At 45.7% G+C, this 23,947-nt stretch overlaps 2 protein-coding genes across 2 annotated transcripts; both read left to right on the top strand.

Moving 5' to 3' along the window:
- Nucleotides 1–325: 325 nt before the first annotated feature.
- On the top strand, nt 326–5,825 carry LOC149331990 (uncharacterized). The gene is made up of 3 exons (XM_089557451.1): nt 326–589; nt 3,332–3,436; nt 5,733–5,825. The coding sequence occupies exons 1-3, from the start codon at nt 326–328 to the stop codon at nt 5,823–5,825; spliced, it is 462 nt and encodes a 153-aa protein (XP_089413577.1).
- A 5,326-nt stretch (nt 5,826–11,151) lies between these two features.
- LOC149331989 (cystatin-2-like) lies at nt 11,152–23,440 on the top strand. Its single transcript, XM_089555631.1, has 4 exons — nt 11,152–11,443; nt 17,049–17,294; nt 18,649–18,753; nt 22,160–23,440. Exons 2-4 carry the CDS (start codon nt 17,073–17,075, stop codon nt 22,262–22,264), a joined length of 432 nt encoding a protein of 143 aa, XP_089411757.1. The 5' UTR covers nt 11,152–11,443; nt 17,049–17,072; the 3' UTR covers nt 22,265–23,440.
- Nucleotides 23,441–23,947: the final 507 nt, after the last annotated feature.

Below are 23,947 nucleotides of genomic sequence, written 5' to 3'. Positions count from 1 at the left end.
AGAGGCCACTTAGGGAGATAAGCCGCTGCCGGCTTCGTTGTTGGTGCACGGTTCCAGACAACTTAAATGCACGATAACAGACTTGACCCTAGTGGAAAAGGGCTCCTTCACCCCTGGTTTTGCTTTCATGTTTTGCATTTATTTGGCACTATTATCACTTGAACGTTCTTTAACACTCTTATCTCTTTCTTCCTTCAACGCAGCGAAGTGAAAGGCCCCCCTTCGTCCATCTCCGGCGGTCAGTGGCGCGTTGAAGCTTGCTGTTCGCCACCATTTCGGAAACCTTCGTCCGCAGTACGAGACGCGATTTGCGTGCGTGGACGTCATGTTCAACTTTGCCGTGTCCGTCCTGTTGCTTTGCCTGGCCCTGTGTGGAATCGGAGAGGCCCGCTTCTTCACTGGTTGCGTCCAAGAGGCGAACAGAAGCCGCGTCCAGGACTCCTGCGTGTTTGTGCCCGACGTGTGGCTCAAGTCCGAGACGTACCGCAACTTCGGCCATTTCGCGTTGGCCAACCCCACCATGTATCATCACCGTCGCAACGCCACCCACCTAAACACTGTCCTCGATGTCACCCGAGCGGCCAACCAGGTAAGTGATGCCACTACTTTCACGTCGTGTGGTCAATTTTTGCGCATCGTTATCATCATCATCGTTGGCAGGCCAGCTACGCCAACCGCTGAGCAAAAGCGCAAAATGCTGAGTCAGCGAATGAGTATCGAGCGTTAGCAATAGCGAACGAATATTGCGTCACTAGCCATCTTCGCTATATCCGGTAAAAAAAATTCGTTATATCCGGATATCTACGTGATTTCAACGCATACAGCGCAAGGAGACAAATCGTTTGTCACCGCTTATAATATCTTACGTGAATTAGTTTGTCCTTAATAGGCGTTTGAAGTGTCAAGAAATCAATGTTTGATGAACCAAAGGTCACCGGTGCGAGTCCCTTTGATATGCTACGCTTTGATTCGACGAGTAATCTTATGCTCCGTAACACGATGAATCGTTTGATACCACTCCGAACATTCTGACCCAATTAGGTGGTCCACAATCTGTGTACCAAAGGTACCGCCCACGGGTCCCAGTTGAATGGCCTTGTGTTCATACTAACCCGACCTTGAGTAATGAGTAGAATCCGCATAGATTGTTCTCTAATTAATCCTGTCCTGCGCCACCTACCACTACCACGTCTCTGACCATTTCCTCATCCAGTCTGCACGCCTAACTCTTCGGCCGTCATACAGGGTGATCCGCTCTTAAGGCAAACACGTGAGAGTACGGCCGCGATCTTCGGTGTGTCATTGTGTCGTTACCGGTAGCGCATCAAAACGAATTGGCAGACGACGCAAAGCACCACCTCCAGGTATTTCTACCCACAGACCACTTTGCTTTTATGCTCTACCGTATCGTACGCATTCGAACTCCGAAGAGCGCGGCTACACACATGTGTTTTCAGCTTACAAGTGGATTACCCGTCCACCCTTTCGTCGTTGCCCGTCTTTTGAGGCGCCGATCACATCGTGTTTGCTTTGTACCATTCAGTGGGACTTTCTTCTATGATGGCTGACTCACCACGCTTCGCTCCACCCTCCCTGAGGCTGCATAATTACGTAATTACTAACGATTTTATTTGGCGACTTCAACTAGATCGGTTAACTAGTCTAAGAAAGATCGGCGCGCGGCACCATGCTGTTTGCTCCGTCACGTTAGTGCCCCTCCAGCACACTCGAACGTTGTTATCAAAAAAGTTTCGCTGTATAATTACATCTTAAGAGCCCAGTAGCACAGATGTTTGCATGCGGATGAGATAGAACAGGCGGTAAGCGTCGCTGTGCGAGTTTTCTAGCGCTAGCAATACCGGGCGAGCATGGGGGCAGCATGTTTGCACGTTCTGTGGTAGAGCGCATGCAGGACTAAGACAGTGCAGTTCTTATCACACTCAATGAGCCCCCATTTCTAAAGGGTTTTCGCTGAGCTATCTAAATATGAGGCGACATTTGTAGACCACCATCGCTGAGCACTTAGCCCCAACGGTAGCGTGAGGAGATTTGCGCATGAATGTCGCTCTAATAGCAGGCCTCATTTCGGCCTGCGCATGTGGTGATTTACTAGGTATGGAGGGGCGGAGCGGATTATAGAATGACTTACTCGAACTCTATTTCGTCTGCGCATGTGGTGATTTAATAGGTATGGAGGGGCGGGGCGGATTATAGAATGACTTACTCGAACTCTATTTCGTTATAATTATTTTTTCACTTTGTTATTGCCCCATGCCTTCGCTGTGACCTGAAGCATGCATTCAGATGGACGTATGGTAAGAACTGAACAGAATCAGGCTAAATGATTTTATAATAGTGGCTTTACGTTCTTTTAATTCACTGTTCACGAACAAGCAGAGGCCGCGATGATTGGTTGCTCCGATAAAACAGTGCACGGAGGAAGGCAACCTTGTATTGTTCTCTCTTTTCTCTTGTGGACATAATCTTATCTAAAGTTTCGTGTGGTTGCGTGTGGAGGAAAAGCGGGAACAGCATTAGCGGTTCAAATTCATGCGACGGTAAGATCGTTTCTGCATCGTTTTCTGCCCAAGCCGCATGCCAGTCGCTAAGTTTTGCTTTCCTGTAGCACTAATGCGAAAAATTGCGCTTCTAGCTCAGTCATTCGCCTGTTGTACAGAACCGAGCTATCATAGACTGACTCACACCAGGTGGCCAACATCGAATAAAACGCGCGACGTCGTAGCGAAATTTTATGGAACGTGATTCACCTACTCCACGCCCAGACGCAATCCTCCATAGCGCCGCCATATTGGACAAACTGAGACGCCCTGTCTAGGTCGTGAAAACCACCAACAGCGAGACCGCAACAAGGTACTAGATCTCACCTTCGCACTCGGTTAGTAGTATTTGCACGTTTCCTTTCCCCGTTGAATACGATAACCCGCAAACTTAACAAAGGAGGTGGTGGGAGTTAGCCTATTTAAGACTTCACGTCTGACGTCTCTACCTCGTTCTGAATTCTCCCTTTGATCGGTTTGCTTTTGTGTTGCCTTCATAATTTTCGTGTGCAAGCTTAAAAAAACTCCTGACCGCTTTCATACAATCGGTGTCGAAAAGCGTCATCATGCTCTCCACGAGAACATCCAAAATTGGAGTCGTTCGCTTATTTCCGTGCACTACGAGGATGGTGGTTACTAGCCAAAAATCTGGCTGCGGTGTCAGCAGCTAGCGAGGAAAGCACCCAAGTGTAGTTGTATTGACTCGCATCTCAGGACTTGGTTCCGAGGCAGTGCATTAATTAGATCCTTTGTTGCTCATTTTTCTCCCTCAGGTGTCGAACGGGATAGTGACAAAGGTGGAGTTCACCACCGTTGAGAGCTCCTGCAGCATATCGGGGCCCTACTCCAAGGAGACCTGCTTGCCGCTCAACTCCAAGGTATACGAGAGCCTATCGAGAGCAGCAGATATCGGCGAATGATTGTGCAACAACCCCTCCTACAACGGAGCTTGCACCGCAAGGACCATGCAAATGCAGCAGCTTTGTTCACAGTCGATGACCGCATCTCCGCGGTATAGCTACCGCCTAGCGAAGACCTACATAAATAATAGTAATTTCAAGGGTACTGTACTGTGCGCGTTGGATATACCGGGTGTCCCAGCTAAATGTAACCAAACTTTTAAAAAGGGCGAAGTGTCCTAGTCCAGTAAAACCAACTCAGGGTTGTTCATAGTCGCGTGGCCTAGTCTTGAGTATTTTTTTTTTCGCTTTTCAAAGTTAATTAATTAGTTAAGTTTAAATATCAACTTTTTAATTATTGACTTCAGGAAGAAAGTGTCAATGCAAAAGTTTTAGATCACCTCGAAAAACCGCTAGTAGTGCTGTTTCCGTCAAGTTACGATTTACGTAGCTTCATTTATTGGCCTTAAAAGAAAGTCGTCACGTGACCAGCTGCTCGCTCACTTCTCGGCCCCAATGTGCACCCTAAGTCTCACCGAGGAGAGGACTTCAGAAAAAAATGGATTTTATTCTCTAAGGCGCGTCATGGGACGTTGAAGTGCCACAGTTGTCATTTGGAAGCTTTTTCTTATTGTGCGGGCTATGGTTAAAGGCCGGCAAAAAAAACTACTTTACGTAAATATTACTTTGTTGCAAATGTCTCAGTAAGCTGTTTCTCAAAACGATCTACAACTTTTTCATTGACACTTTGTTCCTGAAGTCAATAATTAAAAAGTTAGTTAATTAAGCTTAACTAATTAGTCAATCTTGAAGAACGAAAAAAATACAGCAGACTAGGTCACGCGACTCTAAACAACCCTCATTTGGTTTCAGACGGCTTGGACACCCCGTGTTTTTTAAAAGCTTGGTTACATTTAGCTGGGACACCTGGTATATTGAGCAGGGCTCATACCTGGCTGAAAAAAAAGATTTTTCTTCACACTTTCCTTCAAGCTACCGTGGTGGCTTAGTGGTTATGGTGTTCGGCTGCTAACCCCGAAGACGCAGGCTCTATCCCTGCCCCGCCGCGGTGGCTCAGTGGTTACGGCGCTCTGCTGCTGGCCCGAAAGACGCGGGTTCGATTCCGGCCGCGGCGGCCGAATTTCGATGGAGGCGAAATTCTAGAGGCCCGTGTGCTGTACGGATGTCACTGCACGTTAAAGAACCCCAGGTGGTCGAAATTTCCGGAGTCCTTTACTAAGGCGTCCCTCATGGCTTCAGTCGCTTTGGGACGTTAAACCCCAATAAATCAGCAGGCTCCATCCCAGCCGCGGCGGTCCCATTTTGGCGGAGGCGAAATGCCAGAGGCCCGCGCACTGTGCGATGTCAGTGCACGTTTAGGTACCCGAGGTCGTCGAAATCATCTGGAGCCCTCCACTACGGCGTTCCTCATAGCCTGAGTTGCTTAGGGACGATAAACCCCATGAAACTAATCCTGGCACCTTCGGCGTGCAGAACATAGCAAGAGCCATGTGTACAACTCGTGCATTAGGAACAATGTGCACGCCTTCATCCCCTCTGATGATTTATCACAACAAACCTCCATTATCATTGCTCGCTTCTGTAGGCCTTCAGCAAAAGTAGTTCTTCCCATAGACATTCAGTCTGTTACTAAGCCATGATCAGTGTTATCTAGGTTTTCGGTAGCAAAACAGCATAATTGTAAAATCCGTAAAAGACGCCTTTTCGCTGCCTTCCTCCCAGTAACTCTACCACTTCCCAACCTGAAGGATGAAACACCCAGCAGCACATTTGCGATGGCCGCGAGTGAAAACAGTAGCGTGCATTAGTTTCATTATAGGAATAAGACGGTCGACGTTTCTCGTCGCAACCGAGATAGCAGCTATTGAGCCAGTAATCATGCGTAGAAGTAGCATAGCGATGGCAGTATGGCCGTAGGAAGATCCGTGATAACGCTAAACACATGGGCCGTGACCCGTAATAATGGATTATCTAAAAATATCCTGCAGTGCAGCGAAATGCAGCGAAACGTAAGAAGAGCTGACGCCGGAAAGTTAGGTGGGCGGATGAGATTAAGAAGTTTGCGGAAGTACGGTGGCCGCAGCTGGCAAAGGATAGGGTGACTTGGAGAGACATGGGAGAGGCCTTTGCCTTGCAGTGGGAGTAGCCAGCTTCTGCTGATGATGATAATGATGATGATGAGAGTAACTGGACACATTGGCTTTTTATTTGTCATTGAAAAGATTGATTCAGTGCACTGTTCTCACTTTTTCAGGCAAACGGCATTTGCCAGGCGAGATTCCGCTACACCGATTCCCTGAAGCTTGAAGACATCAATTGCGAGCCGGGAGTATGGATGATTTTCTAGCCCCCTCAGTACTGATGCGCTCAGTGCAAAAAAAAAAAACAACAGAACTCTGAAGTAATAAAATGTTCAGCAATTTGCACTAAGTCTGTCCTATTGCGTATGTCTCAATGCTTCCTGATACATGTCTTCAAAGAAACGTCGGAAATTAGGAGCAGTATTTAAAGCATGGTGATTTTTTTCTTGTGGTGTGTGTTTTAGGCTTTTTGTGCAAGACGTGATTCGGTACCTTCATACCGAAAAACAGGACGACCCTTAAGAACTGCATTAAGTGTATAACGCAACAGCAGCTCCTCTTGTCCACACAGGCGCCAACATTGTTAACTCTGTCACAATTACAATCGCTATGTAGATGATGCGGCATGCATATAAAGCCCTACTTTAACCATGCCGCACCAACCTGCTTGCGCGGACAAGCAGTAGCTTGTCTGACTTGCAACCTAAAGGTCAGGAGTTCGATTCCCGAATGCCCCTGTTTTCTTATCAGCTCAATCTATTTAGTTCACCTACATGCCCTAATGGCGTTTGTCATGTTGCGCACTTCTAATGAACAGTTTTTCAATGTTTTAATCAATTTTCAAATCCTCCGCTCCACGTATGACGGAGCCACTTACTCGACCAACGCGCATTTTTCGCTAACAACTCCGACGTCGACGTTTCTGCATAACTCACCATTTTAAGCTGTCCCATAAAATTCGCGTACGGCCGTACATTGTAATTCATGACTAGAAATGAGGCCACCGTGGTAACCTGGTGGTGGTCATGGCATTCCACAGTTGAGCCAAAGGTCGTTGGATGGAATACCGGCTGCGGTGGCCCCATTTCGACGGAGGCGAAATGAAAACATGCCCGTGCGTGTGCGATGTAGACTAACTGACTGTTTCGTTGGTCAGATAAAATCGATACCTTGAATATTTTCGTACGAGTACCTTAAAGTTTTGCAATATTCGAAATTTTTCTCTAAGAATGTTGGACATGGTTTGTGGTTTGTGTGTTCGTTTAGTTCACGCTGGCCACCAAGCCGCACACCATTCGGAGCTCCGTGGGTTATAGCCCATATATGCAAAACTGGTCATTCTCTGCTTAACTTTCATAGATGGCGGCGAGTCCTCGTACCTCTAACAGCGCAGTGGTGCAGTGGTTAAGCATACTGGCAGGTGGCTGTTCCTGTCACAGCCGCCCATAGGGATTGTACGACACATGTTGCTCTTTCCGAAAGGCTCCCCACGCAGCTGGCACGACGCTCCTCCGAACTTACCCGAACTTACCCGAACTTACCCGAGCTTACCCGAGCTTACCCGAGTTACTCGGTTACTCGGTAGTAAGTCGGGTAAGCTCGGGTAATTGTCCCCACCCCAGCGGCACACGTAATCAGTCCAATATTATGAATGTATTGGCAAATGCTGGTACTATAAAGGACCAGAGTGACGCCAGCCATTTGCAATATTGGGCCAATTACGTGTGTTGTTTGGGCACTTTCTGCCAACTTCTGCTTTCTGCTGCTCTCTGTTAACACTTTCTGTTAACGCCATGCATGAGCCAATTAATGTTTTCGTTTTAATAACGATGGCATGGTGACAGTAGCCAACACCCTTCCAGCGGTACCGAGAGAGGGTCGTCTCAAGCGCCAAAAGTTCGACGCAAGTATGGGCTTAATGGGAATTCGCAAAGAAAATAAATAAAGCACAAATTCCAAACATCGATGCATGAACACGGGCAAATGAAAAACTCCGGCATTTATCAGTCTGCGAAATCGCGACTTCTGAAACCACGGTGATGAACACATATTTACGCTTGCCGAAATTCTAATTAAGCGCACATTGTTTCGCTTACAGCTCTGTGAAGCCGGTAAGTGGTGCAGGCAAGTAACGGCATTATATTCATTCTGTCTGTCGCTCCACCACGTTTTCCAACGTGGCCAGCCCTTATCGGCAAAATTTTGGGTTCCTGTGTATTTGATACATGATCCCACTTTTCTTCTGTGTTTTCTAGCGCAGAAAAAAGTACGAATATTGATCACTTCTCTTACTATGTCACCCCGAACAGATGTGTCAAAAATAGCTCATGTTCCACAAATCCTTGAGACTTCTTGCGCCCTGTCACTCACGTGATCAAGTGCTGTGTGAGGTGGACGGCATGTCATATCGATGTCCCTACATTTGACATGACGTGAGCGCATGTCAAGTGAACCGTCGCAGTCATGCCGTGACCCACGTGTCATGGCTCGCATAAAATGAACACTGGCAGCAGCGTTGATCGTACACCGCTGCTCTATCAAGTAACACGTGCTCGTAAGGTCAGTAGGTCAAGGCAGGCGAGACCAATTGTACTGCTATTTAGCCGATTCATTAGCCCATTATTTAGCCCATTTATTAGTGAATTGGTTAATTGGTTATAATAAGGGAGTAATTACTCATTGGCATCCACCCAAGCGCAGCCATATGGCTACAAAGGAAAGCTATACAGCTTTTCTAAGAAACTTCGTAGTTATAGAAAAATTCGCCCCGATCAGGGGTTCGGACCCGGGACCTCCGCTTCACCAGAGCAGTCGCTCTACCAACTGAGCTAATCGGGACGGCAAACTTATGGTAGGACGAAAGCGAATTGATTATTAACTCGAAGCGGGAACAGTGTTGGTCAAATGTTTAAGGGAAACCCTCAAGGTGGAATAGTTATGTTGATTAGTTAATTTAAGCTATTTGATTATCTAATACATGATCCATATGAGGTGCGTAATGTCCTTGCTGTACAGTTCATCTCAACAAACCGTACCGACGTATCTTTCATAGTGTTTAAACTAAAAATCGGTAAAAGCTAAAAAGAATCACCTTGTATATTGCTTCCTATTGCCTATTTAGAAAGGATACTTACTTTATTATTGTGAGTTAGCCAAGCTTCCTCAATGTTCCTCTCCAAATCAATTCTAGCTTATGAGTAATCGCGGTAGTCGATAGGCTTTGAACGCTGTTTCTAGTCATTTCATCAATCCAGTTGATAATGGCGAGTTCATCTGCTCCTTTTTTCTCAACGCATCAAAACCTTTTGATTCCATGGATCGTGAAGTTTTGTGTGAAAAACTACACATTTGTGGGCTTCGAGCACTTTTCCTGCATCACCTGAAAGATAACTTGCACAACAGACCTCAAACTGTAGGAATCGAGAAAACCACAGGTCAGTGAATACAACTAAAAAAAGCGGTCCCACAAGACTCTGTTTCAGCCCTTCCACTATTTATTATGCGAGTAAATAACCTTGGCACTACTAGTTCTTCGCTTTGCTGCGTGTTTTAACACTCAAGTGGTACTTATAGTCTCTGACCATGGGATGTACGTGCAGGCTGTTGGTAATTTACAATATGACTGTCAGCAGCGAACCGAATAGTATCGTAATAATAAAATTGTGTCATTAAAAACGCAGCTTGACTGCTTTCATTATAGCTGAAGTTTATCCCAGCTATGATCCCTGTACTTTTGCTTAAACCGATGTGCAATGAATGCTGCTGTTCGTCAGTACAATACTTTCAACTTTGTCAAATATCTGAGAATCTTGTTCATGTCCAATAATTCCGGACAAAAATTTTGAAAATTGAAAAATTGTAAGACCGCTATACGAAAAAGTTTAAGATAATTGTCCATTCTTGTGGTATGTAGCGAAACCTTTTTTCGGAGTGTTTCCATATATCTCAACGAACAGTTAAGACTGCCATAAAAAACTATTTGGGAACGCTTTTGAAGGTAGCGAAAATTAGCAAAAAAAATTTGAAAAATTGGGTTCATAAAAGGCTTCCCGCTCAAAAATGCTTTGACCAAAATTGTTCGGTATGTTTTATCAACCTGTCTTTGAACACCGACTTGTAGCTGAAGTCAGTGCAAATTTACGTTGAGCTTCCTGTTTCATGTACAACGTCAAATCTCTCTGCCCTCTTACAGTTAACAAACAGTCTCTCCATGCATTCGCATGCAGTTATTTGCGTCACGGTGAATGTTTTCTTCTTTTTTTTGACAGAGTTTTGGTCAAACAAAGTTGATTGCATTTAAGAAATATTCTGACTTGTGTCACTTATGGCCTACCAACTGACCAAAATGTACGGTTGTTCCTGCACCTACAAATGCCTAACCTTAAACTGCCCTTGACTGAACGCATTGTAGGAAAATACATATGTCCTAAAGAATGCTGCATTCCTTACACAAGTGTCCGTCATCTGAGACCGCGCAAACAGTTTATGCGTCCAAGAGTTCCGACTATAGATGGGTAACACGCCCACCTTTATTGCTTTACACTAGTACTGTCACTTCGCACATGCAAGGAAAAGAAAAAGTCGCTTTTCAAAATGCTCAAGTCCTTACATCCCAGACTGGAAATTTTAACAGGGTAATTTTCTTCTTGCTTTTTTGAGCGTCTATTTCATAATTTTTCTAAAGTCATCCTGTCAACAGCCGGGCTCAGGCAGGCCAGAAATGGTAACGTGGTCTTTGAAATAAACTAACGCTTAATAGTTCTGATTACACCATACCATAAAACACCGTACTGTACCATACTATACCATGATTTCTACTAAACTATCATGGCATACCACATCCTTCTTGCCACTTTATTTGTCCTCTCTGCAAAAGATAAAACAAACATAAAAGAAAGTGAAATGGATCCCGGACCGTCAAAGCTTTGCCGACCTTAAAGCCAATTCAAAATAAATGAAAAGGAGCTAAACACTCAAAATAAAAAACACATTTGTAAAGGGAAAACAGCGGTGTAATAAATACAAGATAAAAAAGAAACAAACGAAGAAACGATCCCGAAGTCCATGGCGTCAAAATTTCATTCCACAGCCCACGCAAGCTAGCACCCAAGGTCAACATTTACGTGAGGTAAAGGGACAAAAAGAAGAGCTAACAATAAAGAAAAAGGACAAACATGGGGTGCGTCATCCCTGTGTTACAACAATGGCTCTATACAAAGCCATGCTTCTTGTCTGAAAGTCTCATTTCCTTGCGGTAATTGTCTTCCTTTCGTCATAAACCTCCCAAGTCAGAACACACCGACAAACCCAGCATCGCGTTCTTTTCAAAACTGATTATTCGCCATTGCCAGAACACGTATTACACCTTGCGCATTGTCGGGAGCATTCCGCGTACTTCTAGCGGTGCGCCCTTTGGCCCGACGTTCCACTCCAGCACGCATCCGTCAGCGCGTCGCCCACACGGAAACTAACAGCTGTTTCTGAGCTCTGCTCTCGCATGCCGGTTCCCGCAGGTGTGCCTCTCGGTTGAAATGGCTCCAGGCAGGCGGGGACTGGGACAGCTGCCCGCTTCTATACACTCACACACCTGGGTCGAGGGTAGCTCCTGGGTCTCTCGGGGAGGGAACCGCCAAAACAAAGCTGCGTCCGACGACCCGCGTCTAAAAACGAAGGGCCAGAGAGATCGTTTCGGCTCCGCGTCTCCTCCATCAAGGACGTATAAGCAAGATAAATTAGTGGGGCAGCGACCGACGACGAAGCGCCGTCGAAGCCATCGTCAACAAGCTTCCTGTATCGAACAGCGAATGCGGGAGATGTCCCCTTTCCGGGCAGTCCGCCCAGCTTCGCACAGACCGCCAGGCTGACGAGAGCTCCATCGGCTCAGGTATGAGTCCTCTTCAAACTTCCTGTTGAAACACCTGTTTCAAGGCAGTACAGTTAGATCCTTTCGAATTCTTGTGTAATGTTGTTTTGTCGACATTGTCATTTAGGGCAGAATAAGAGATACCAGCGCACAGTCCAGAGCAATATGTATACGCTGTACAACATTAAACTAGCAAAAAAAATCAACGAACGCAAGCACAGAGGCTCTTCTTTAGCATTTGAGGCAAGAAAATCGTAACCATATGTCATCTTCGCCAGAAGCTGCCGGTAGACTTAGCTCAAAACACCTGCTTAAATGCTACGGGCGTGACGTATCGCCACTAAAAATTGAGCGTGCAACGTAATTTTCACCATCCCTGCTAGCACTTGCGGTTTTTCTTTTGTCCTAGACAGATTCTGCCTGCGCAGAGAAGCAAAGCGCGGCCATTGGTGATTGCTGAGAGCACGCACAAAAGGTGCCTGCCCGTAGTTGTCATGTGTATGTGAGCGTGCATGCGCGTGTGCGTGTTAGCTAGGCACTACTGTTCCTAATGAACTTGTAGCACCGGCGAAGTTCTTCATGCAAACAGTTCGTGCGGCGCTTCAGCGGCATCACACCATGCAATTGCGGCAGCATGAAAATAATAGCAGCAAGTTCACGGGGCGTCTACTAAGCGAAATGAATGTGTGCGCCTCTAAAGTGATTAATGTTTACTTAAGTTTAGTGTGTGCATGCAAAATTAATATTGATACTTTATTCTCAAATCTATAAATACAAAGAAATGTTCCGCGTCTCCCGAAGCCGTACAAGGGCATGTATGGCAGCTCCCGTCGAGGGAGGTGAAATCAGGAGATGCCTTTATTCGCTGGGTATTCATGTTACGACTTTTAAATGCAACTGTCAGGGTAAACCAAAAAGTGACAGAGGTCAAGAAGTAAAGTGCACTGATCCCGGAGGCCTCATCTGTCGTGAGGTGTGTAATAACTTTAGTAAAAACAATGTGTTAATGCACCAAAGTGATGACGACAGCAGCACTTTGACTTCTGGAATGGGAGGTAAGTTCAAAGTAGCAGATTCAGGTTACACTACAAATGGAACAAAGCAGGAGCATGATTATAAGGAAAGACCGTGACAAGAAAGCATGTCTAACATTATCGGACAAAAATTTTCAATATAGAAAAATTGTAACTGACTGTTGTAGAAATATTGAAGGTAATGGTCGATTCTTCCGATGTGCAGCAAAATCTTTGTTTTCAAGTTTTTTCATCGCTCGCATCGAGCAACTGAGATCGGTTGCCAACCAACCAATGGACAGGTCGGTTCCTACAGGTGCTTGAAAGGGCGCGGGCATATATAAATGACCAATGACTGCGGGCCACATGGGCGCTAATTGGACAAGGGAAAACGGGTAGATTGAGAAACACGGCCCCAGTTCCCGTAAAAATGAAAATATATAACCAGTACATACCAGTACTCACATGTGGGGCAGAAATCTGAGGCTCTTGTAAAGAAAATAGCTAAAATCAGGCTGATGACCATGCAGTGAGTTATCGAAATGAAAAGGTTAGTTGTAACGTTTCGAGAATGGAATAGAGCAGGTTGGTTCTGGGAGCAAACGCGAGTTAGTTATATCACAGCTGAAATCGACACCTATGATATGCCGATATCAATATCGGCATATGCAGGGCAAGCAATACGAATGAAAGATAACCAATGGCGTCTTAGGGTAACGGAGTAGACTCGTAGGCAAGGCAAAATGAATTTGTCCTGCAGTAGACATAGTTAGGTTGACTATGGTGATGATGACGACAGTGACCTCTGTTGAGGCTTGTGCGCTCAAAAACGGAAATCAGGTCTGCGAAACCCGTATTGGGCTCGATGAGTGGCGGCGTCTGGTCATAGACGAACTAGAACAATAGCATTCAGTGTCCAAAAATGTAAAGGACAACAAAGAAAGAAGCTCCATAAACTGTATTCGCACTCAGATTTGGCGTGCGGCAAGACGCTCCTGCGTAGCAACCCTGTACTTCGTTTGTTGAAAGTGAAATTATCGTCAAATACTAGCAGGTAACGATAGCAATGAACGGGTACGTACTACAATAAAAGAACAACTTTTACAGTGGGTGGAGGTTTCGTTACGTTGCGTGTCCCTTCACAAACTCTGGCGCAGCAAACCTACCACGACTGATTTAATCTTTGTGAGCTTTTGAAACGACTTGCATGAACGTCCAACAAGCCTGCGTCAGCAGCAGACGCACACGCAATCGATGTTACGTACAGTATACTTCTATCAGGCGGCAAATTAAATGCCATTTTCAATACATACGTTCTTCAGTAATACGGTTCGTTTTCTGTACGCCACAGAACGCTAACGATATTCGTCGAAAATGACATCTGCATTTGAACGAGTTCGAAGAACTCATCCGCTTTCGTTTTAGGGCTTGATATATAGCCTTGAAACCAGCACACTTAAAGAACACGATATGTACAAGTATAGAGAACGACGGCATATTTAATTTAACCAGAAGGGCAGGACACGCAAGAGAGAAACTTAAAAACGAAGCCAACAGGTACAGTCCAATTTGCAGTCTTACTAAAGAAAGGGGCAAAAAGCATGCTTTCGGTCATTTTATTTATTGTACAATGGTTTTTGTTCGGCTGGATAAAAATACTTTGTTACAATATCAATCCCCACTAGTTCTCTCCGAATCTCCGGAGTCATGTTACCGCTGCCTCTATAGAAACCAAGGCACACCTCTGAGGTTCAGTACGAAAGTACACAGTGATCTTTCCTCCACCATGAATAATGCCGTTTCGGACAAGAGATTCTGCTCTTCTGAAAGCGGCTATGACTGACTTTCGTACGTCGGCATCATGGACTACATGATGGAAGTCAACACTCACCGAAACTAAGGAGCATAAGGGATGTTTTCTTTTTAAAATTGTGGTGTTGATTGCTTGGACACTAAGTGTTATTTTATGATAAGAAAGCAGAAGAAGAAAACAACCACATGCCGCCGGTGGGATTCGAACCTTCAACCTAGATGCACAGCGCTTTGTAGAGCTGACAGCCGCCGTACAGGCCACGGTGACTCAGTATAGCTAAGCGCCCAGCTGCTCAACACATGTCACAAGGCCGAAATCCGACCATGGCGTCGGCATTGTCATGCAGGTTGAATTGAAAAATTGAAAAGCGGGCCTGTGCTATGCATTGTCTTTGCACGTCAGAAAGAGTCAGTCCTCCATTACGATGTCTCTGATAGCCCAGGTGAGAGTTCGGGGCTTTGAATTACAGGCCGCCTTCGTTGCGATTTCCGATTCATCTCGAGCGCGTGTATGTTCGTGATCGTCAGTGTGTGTGAGGTTGAGGAGGGGGGGGGGGGGGGAGGTTGCCGAAGTCTTTTTATTCATTGAATCTTTATTTTTGCTGAGGAAGACTTGATAATAGCCTGGGCTTAAAGATGAGTAAGCAGCTTCACGGGATCCCAGGGCACCGCAAATCTAGCTCGTGTCTGACATACACTTTTGGTCTGAATGAGCCGATTATGAATGGCCGGTAACACGAAATGCTCCACCGCCTACAATAATCTTTACCAGGCGGTGCAGATTCAAGCATAAATACAAATAAAATGATAATGTTAGGTTAGCGCAGCAACATAAAAATGGCAAGTGGAAGCTGTTGCAGTTGACGCAGATAGAAGTCGAAATATTTCTTCACACCCACATCATACAGAGAGGTATAAATACCTCATAAGTGTTTTCTAACTTGCAGTCCAGTATTTGCATCAGGAACTTTTGTGAATAGAATGTTTTGGAGGAGCCTGAAGGTAGAGGCCTCCGTGTTGTTTTTTTCTTAACTTTCTCAGCTTCACGAAATACATGGAGCCTTCATTCGCAGTGAGATCAAAACATGATCTCAAAAATGTACAGAAATTCCCGGGTACAAGCTCAGAGACGCCTTGTGCCTTGTTAGGAACACCTCATTTCCTTTAACAAGGATTTCCTTTCCTCTTTAACTGCACATTGTAACATGGCTGTGGTCAAGCGATGGCTCTTCAAGAATAACAACAAAAACCCAGTGTGCTAAACTAGTTACGTTCTGTAAACAAATATAAAGCCTACTTTGCTCCAGGCTACACCCGCCGCGTGGCTCCGTGGCTTTGCCATTAGGGTGTTGTTCCCAGGCTCGCTGATTCGATCCCGATCACGGCGGCCGTATTTCAATGGGGTAGAAATACAGAAAACCTTATGTGTTCTAAATTAATCCCGAGACCTCCACTCAGGTGTCCCTCATAGCCCATATGTCGCTTCGGGACGTTCAACCCCACAATTTACAATTTAGCTCCAGGCTACTTTAACCAGTTATTTTATGACAGCTCACCGCAGCTGTCCGCGAGCGACAGAACGAAAGCAGCACCAGTTTACTACCCGTTCTAATAAGGAGCCAATCAAGTTGCGTAGCTTGAAATTTGCGTAGTGCGGCAGACATTTGACAACCGCTGCCTGAAGGAAGACTGACGCTCAGTACGGGTTACGTCGCTGCTTTTATTCCGCAGCACATGATGTGGCCTACCCTCAGCTTTCGGTTCTGTAGCGGTACCAAAATTGCTCACACGGTAAACGGTGTTCTAAGGGCGGTCTGCTCGTCCAGACGCCCAGGTTTTTGCGACGACTCCATCACCCCTGTTTGCTCCATGTTGACCAATGGACCGGCCATCTGTAGGAGCTGTTAAGTGCGAATTGAGTTACTTGACAAGTTTTCAGAACAGTAAGCGCAAAACATGCAAGCGATAGAGCGGCGGGAACAGAGCGGCGCCATTCCAGAGCCTCTGGACCTCACTCTAGGGCCCGCATACATGCACTAAGTGTTGCTTCAAGAAGTGAAGAAAATTGCTTTCCAGTTTTTCTAAGTGTCCGTTGACGTCATCTCCGAAGTTAGCGCTTAGAGCTAACAGAATTTTAGTTTATAATTCATAAAAACGACATTGCAAAGGCAAGTACATAAGGAACTACGGGTGCGATTGCAGAGCTGAGAACGTCAGGTAGGGGGCAGCCGTGGAGCTTCCTAATCCGCACTCATTTTTGCCCCGGCTCTACCCTCATACAAAGGGCAAACCTGTATCCATCCATCCTTTCATCTGCATCATTCCATGACAGAACGATACTACTGACGAGGCGCTCACGGTACAGCTACGCCGTCCACGGTTAGATGAAACAGACATCTTGGAGTACGGATAAAGTAAGGCAAGATATACACGGTGTACCAAACAAAATAAAAACACTTGAACACGTGGTGTTGCAGCTCACGCAGCGCCATCTACGGGCGCTTCGCATACACAGCGTGGTTGCCACACAGTGTGGCAGGGCCCGTACACTGAGGCACTGCACCAGCTCAACAATGCTGGCTCTGTAACAGAAGCAAGAAAATTCAGTTATTTCATTTGATATCCGACAGACAGGTCATTAGTCCAGAGTCTCATTTCCAAACAAGAAGTACTGAAAGATAAAAAAAAAAGTAAGCCTGTCTTACGTTCACAGCTTACTTTCCCTACTGTCCCCTTTCTCTTTCTATTGCTATGGTTCTTTAATACGTGAAATGATAACATTCCTCACAAATTCTGCGCAGGGTTCGCTGAAGTATACAGCAGGAATGACAGCGGTCAAGCAGGCCTGTATGCTCCTCGTCGTGGGGTGGGCAGCGGTGATACTTCGCGGTGACTGCGGGAGATCTGCATTCGTCGGTGGCTGGCAAGAACAGCAACCTTACCGTGACCCCAAATATCTCCAGCTGGCTCACTATGCTGTCTCTACACAAACGCAAAACCGTACGATGTACGACACTGTGGTCAGACTCACCCGAGTTGCCACGCAGGTTAGTGCATGATTTTTTTAATTTTTATTTCAATCATACGCCGAAACTTTTCGCGTATATGTTCGCGCCTTATACCCTGACCTCGTCGAATTCGATTTTCTGTGGTCGACTCATGTCCCAACTTCAACGACCACGCTTGTCAGATCATTCGGTACTGAATGACCTTGTTCAAAGGAGGCTGTAAACGTCCTCGTTAGTTACATGTATATCAAGCGATACAAGTTTCATGCAATTAAACCCGCATTTACTGCAAATGGATCGCCGCAGGAGCAGTCCAGATGTGTTGAGAGTGATTGCTCAGAGGATGCTTTCACAATCCATTGAACAAAATTTAAATCCCTGGGACCACTGACGATAAGCATTAAAGCACATTGCACAGTTCGTTTCACTTTACTGTGTAGCACTGCGGAGTCCTCCGCAAACAGTGCACACGCAGAAGGCTATCACTCCACCGCTTGTCAGTCCTACTTCTCAAGGCCTCGGTCAGGGGCAGGACAAAACCGTGATAAGATTCGAGTCATCCCTGATGGTGATAGTTGTCCATGGTCACGCTCAAAGATACCTAGCTTATCAGTATGATCAGTTACTCACTTGTCGCTCCCTTTTATACAACCGAATTTAGTGTTCCCGTGTTCACACAGATGGCGAACAGCTACTGGACGTACGTAAGCATAGACAGTGCTAATAGGTGCGCTAGAACTTCTGCGTATGGCTGCGGTGCCATTTAAGCACTTTGCTTAATTCGGCTCCTTTTATGTCATACCATAAGAGCCCCATATCCACGCACCCACCCCCGCTGTCACACATTGTCACCTACTAAGAACACTCAAGAGCCAACTGCCATCTGCCATGGCTGGCAGGTGGCGAAGTAGAGATGGAGAAATCTAGCTCTCTACTGGTATGGACGTACAGCACAGCTCGCAAAAAGGTTGTTATGCTATCGCATTGTCAGAGATAATGGTAATTAGGTGTCTTCCAAGCTTTTTTGTGTTCCTTGAAATGTTCCGGAATGCCTCCACAGTTACAATATTTGGGCTGCGCATGCATTCGAAATGCCTCAACTACGTACGCTCAACAAAGAACGACGAACTTTTTAAAGGAGCTTCTTGATTTTTTGTTTCTTCACGAAGTCTGCCTTTTCACTAAGCAGCGAGTTTTTGCCATCATATAAAGCTGATATGCCAACACCCAGTGTAATGAACAAAAACTACTTGTTCTTAGAAATGCATTTCTTTCTAGCGCTTATGAAGGAGCAGACACGTGGTCCTTAAAAACCGCTTGAAAAATTGATTTAGAGTCTGATGACCAACTAGGCAAGCTACTTAAGTTATTAACTTCTTCCTTTCTTGCCTAGGTTGTCTCAGGAGTGAACTACAACCTTACATTCACTACGGCACGATCAAACTGTACGATCGGGAAAGATCTGTACTCGGCAGAAAACTGCGTTCCATCCGGACCGGTAAGCTCTTAGATCTGTGTAGCACGAATTTGGCGCAGGACGTTAGTAGACAAGGCAGAGCAAACATAGTTACATATCTTTGGCGGGAAGCGCGGGCAAATAATGGTTATTCTTTCCATTTCACCAACGCGAGACGAATAGCTGCAGCATCCACTTTCTAAATGTCTTGCCAAATTTACTGTTCACCGCCAGCACCAAATTTTCCTACATCCAACTGAAACTTTACCCCCTTTGCCAAAAGTAGCCGAGCAACAAGTTTTCTCAACACGTACAGTGAAGTTTTTATGGCACTCCTAAAAGCCGAAATGTGTCAGAACGTGAGGACAAGGGTACACCTTACTTTACACAGAATCAGCGCTTAAAGGCTTCCGTAAGTGCTTCGCTACGTGGCTAAGGAACAAACCAAGATTGATCGGTTACTTTTAGCAAAGACGGTACAACACTGCGACACAAAACGAGATGAAATGAGCTAATTACCACGTCATTATGAGCAAATATTGTCGGAACCAATTAAGCTGTGAAGCCTCACCTTCCAGGGAACGGAGAACGCGAGCCATGGTCTTGCCCGACTACTGACACGCCCACAGTCAACGTAAAAGACACAGATTAGCGGAGCAGGGTATGAAGTCGAGGCTCTAGACAGCGCCGTGCTAAGGCTGGAAGAAAACGGGCGCTAACACCTGAGCGTGACAGAACAAAAATGCATTAAGTAGTGCGGGCAGATAAAAAAGTAAAAATAAAAACAATAAAATTCGCTGTGGCTTAGCTTGGTTACGCCCGGTAATTGCGAAAGCAATATCCGTACCTACGCCATGGTACAGCTGGTAGTGTAGCTGGGGGTGGTGCTTGTGGTTAGACTTGTGGTGATGCATCGGTTATACAATCTAATCTAATCTAATCTAATCTAATCTAATCTAATCTAATCTAATCTAATCCAATCCAATCCAATGTAATGTAATGTAATTACTAATCTAGCGGAGAGCGCAGGAGTTGGGCGCCGGTGGTGGTACCGCCGCGGCTTGCGACGGCGCGAGTCGGTCGCCCTTCTCTTCGGCGTGATGTCACACATGACGTCACACAGAGGTCAACTAAAGGTCAATGATGGCACCGCCGCGCCACGGCAAAGGCTGAAAGTGCAAGTAGTAAAGCTTTCGCTTTAATAGTGATACGTGAATGGGACGAAGCGGCAACGATAAGGACTCGAAGCAGTAAATGAAACATGGCTACTGGAATAGCAGTCACTCGCGCCATACGTGTGACCGCGCCCCAGCACCGCTCCCGCCGGAATTCCCCTCGGCGCGCCGCTTTCGCTGCCCTTATCAAGCCATCCCTACAGCGATCACATGCATCATCTCGCGAGCAACAGTTCGGTCATGAGCAATTGCACTGCACCCGCACGCACACACGTGACTGGAAGAGAGCGCGCGCACTTTAAATCGCTAAAAAGAGGCCATAGAGACCAAAATCTGAAATATAAAAGCTATAAACTTTACGCCAAATAAGATTTCGCAATAAATGTACTCATCAGTGCACACGGAGCAGAAGGTTTTTGCTAATTAACGCCCTTGTTCATTTAGCTGCCTTTTTTGCCCATGTCGACAATTGGCTGAAACCTAAGTAAGCACTAGTTCGCGCTCTTTTTTTTTTTACCTTAGCTTGGCGAACGACGCTGAACGCGAGGTCATGAGATTGAATTTTTGCTCTCGCATTACGCGCTAACGGTCGTCCACGGCGTGCAACACATTCCAGAAGTAACTTCAATAATTTGACTCCGAGATTACTAATAACCTCAGTACAGGCGGAGGCAATTAAATTTCTTTTTCTCGTCCAACTGTTCAACAAAGCGGTTTTAAATTTTCATTGCCTTCATCTATAAGCTACGTAGACTGGGTGGCATTCATTTAACTTGGTACATTTCCTGCTGGCCATATTTGTCTCCCGCTTTTCTATCGGTAAAGATGCTTCCGCAGCCATGTCTATAGTCAGATACAACTCAAGAACGAAGCGGCAGGTGCCCCTCAGAGGAGCCTTCCAGCCAATGCCGTCGATTGATTTTCTTTCTTTCTTTCTTTTTATTTGTTGCTTAGACGTTTGCCTAAGAAGGAGCTGAGGCTAAAGGCACAATGTTGCCTGACAGGGCCTCAGCCCCTTACTACATGACAAATATATTTTCATGACAGTTCCTCTCCCCCCCCCCTTCCCCAATTTCACGCTAGCAGGTTCAAGGAGGTCGATCAAGGGGAGAATCGGTCAAGGGGAGAATCTATCGACACCAGTAGCTGGAGGGGCCCCTTTGAGGGGCATTTGTCGCTTCGTTCTTGAGTTGTACACGACTATAGTACATTTTTTAGCCTTCCTGCTTTCTCTTCCACTCTAAATGCAGGAGTAACATTGTAATAGTCTTCAGAGGCCTTAGGAAAAAGAGATTCTTCCGTTCCGTTCACTGTTATTGAGAGACCCCTTAGCCAGATTTTCACATTATTTTAGAGTGAATTCCCTGACCCCACCTAGCAGGCGTCCATTTCAAGTAAACCCTGCTCTGGCTGTCTTCTTTCCTGCAACGCACAATGGAAATATATTTTATTTTTCTATAGTCGGATACCAGTCTGGAAAAAAGCAGCTTTTCGCCGTCGGAGGACCCCATTCTAAACAATAGAGTCAGCCTGTTTTCATGAATCTGCCAGCACGAGTAGCGCGACAATGCAGGGAGGAGACTATGCCCTTTCATGTGACATTCCCTGCATCGTCTTCTCTAGCAGGTTCATGAGAATCGGCCGACGCCATTGGCTGGAAGGGGTCCTTTGATAAAGGAATGCCGGTTTTTTTCATTACTTGTATCCGAGTACAGTAATATTCACGCGGGCCAAATTCTTCGGCCCATGATTAGAGTCGGATACAACTCAAGAATGCAGTGGCTTTTCCCGTCAAAGAACCCTCATTTCCAGCCAATGGCATCGGACGATCCTCATCAGTCTGCTAGCGCGACAATGTAGGAAGTGTCCGATGAAACGGGATAGCCTCCTCCTTTAATGGTTGCGTATTACCCCTCCCTGTATTGCCGCGCCGCTCCTTGCATTTTCACCCTAGCAAGCTCATGAGAATCGCCCGACGCCATTGGCTGGAAGGGGCCCTTTGGTCGGGGAACAGCCGCTTCGTTCTTCAGTTGTATCAGACTATAGTGCAGTCTACGAAAACTAGTGCGGCAACGTTTACCCCGTGCACGGAGAGAAGCTTGGAACGAAGGGATAGGTGCAAATAAAATTCTAGCCTGTTTACTATGGAGAGGGCTTTTCACGTTTTTCAATCTGAAAACTTTTTTCGAGTGCTGTTCTAAGTTTCGTACACAATTAACGTTCTTTAGCATAATGGAATATCAATTTTTTAACACCTCCTTTCTATTTTCCAGGTCAACGCGCTCTGTTCGGCAATCGTATACGTTGTTCCATGGATGAATACCACTCAAGTAACCAGCTACACATGCTCCCCGTGCAGCGAAGGAAAGAAACACTGAGATCAAAGCATCGGCATAGCACTGAAGCGATTTACATAGCCGCCAAAAGGAGCATTTTCGTGCACCAACTTCAAAGAGTCGTTGCCCTGATCAATTTTCAGTAATTTTTCTTATACTTTTTTTTAAATCTGACAGCCTTCTGGAACAAAACTACAATAATATATGGAAACCTCTGATTTGTGTGTTGCTTTTCTTTAGCTTCCCCCTGCGCTTGTATGTCTTCGGCGTGCTCGGCGTTGCACTATGACCGCTACCTACGAACTCGGCACATCCAGGTCTGAATTCCCGAAACTGACTCGTATGAGGGAACGTGATACCTAAGCAAGGGTAACTACAGCTTTAGTGAAATAAGGTACAAGCTTAACCCCCATCCCTCGTCCAAGATAAGCGGCCTAAGGCGGACTTAGAATTAGCATTGCATTAGCTAAACTACAGCATTAATGAAAGATTGATATCTTCTTTGTTTTATGTCGACATGAAAGTTATATTTGCAGCCGGCGAACCGGCGCCATACATTGCCTCAGTTTTGCAAATGCACGCGCTTCATTTGTGCATGCACTGTGCTTCATTCGCACGTTCCACCAGATTAGAGAGCTTTGGAATAGGGGATAGAGAGTTTTAGAATAGGGGACCCCGAGCTTTGGGGCCCCAAAAATTTTGGGCGTCGAAGTGCGCATGCGCAGAACGCAAGGCCCGCCTTGCGTCTTAGGTTGGCTTTAGCGGCGAATGCTATACTGCCGAAATAGCATGCGCCCCAACGCCGCTTTACGTTCGGGCAACAAGGCGGCTCCCGTCGAAGCGGGGCATGGCTCGATAAAGCGGGGCCTCTCGCTTCACCACCGATTCTTCCTTGCCGCCACTGTCTCACGTTGACGGCAAACGAAAGAAGCATAAATCTTTCTCTTTGTCTGAACATGCACGGACCACAAATATTTAGCCATAAAACACTCCAAATATTCAGACTGCTTCCGTGTTTGCAGAGCTGTTAGGCTTAGCGACTAGGCATATTTCGATCGCCATGGAGATAATATATTAGAAGCGGGACGCTCCAATGGCGTTTCCTGCCTCAGTAATTCAGCGGAACGCGCAATTACGTTTTTTGCAATTAGTAACTTTACCATTTATTTCAAACTACGATTGAATCAGATGCAAATAAAACTTTGTCATTTGCCTTCAGTAGTGGTTTAAGTTTTGAGCCGGTGTGCCGCATACGAACGAAAGCGTCTGCATCCACGTGCAAGACTATGTGTGTGTGTGTGTTCAAAACAAGCAGTGCTTCTTCACATACGCGCACAAAAAAATTCTCCACGAAAGCATTTTTGACCTGGAAACCTTTTATGAACGCAATTTTTTGTATAGTGAAATATTTCACTATAACAATCAATATATCCACAGATCACCCGACGGCAGTCTTGTACTTAATTTTCTAATAGCGTTTTTGCTGTCATCAAAAGCGTTCCCTGTTGCTTTTCTATGGCAGCCTTAACTGTTCGATGCGATTGACGGAAACACTTTAAAAGAAAGATTCTGCTACATATCAGAAGAATGGTTCATTACCTTCCATATTTTTATCTAGTGTCCAACAGCTTCCAAATTTCCAACAGCTTGTGTCTTACAATTTTCCTATTTTCAAACTTTTTTCTGAGAATGTTGGACATGAAGGCGGGAATAGCTTCAGAGAAT

The sequence above is a fragment of the Amblyomma mixtum genome, chromosome 8 (assembly GCF_055824585.1).
Source record: "Amblyomma mixtum isolate Tamu chromosome 8, ASM5582458v1, whole genome shotgun sequence".
In the NCBI taxonomy this organism is placed as follows: Eukaryota; Metazoa; Arthropoda; class Arachnida; order Ixodida; family Ixodidae; genus Amblyomma; species Amblyomma mixtum.
Note: the sequence above shows the minus strand (reverse complement) of the source record. Positions and strands in the feature narration are given on the sequence as shown.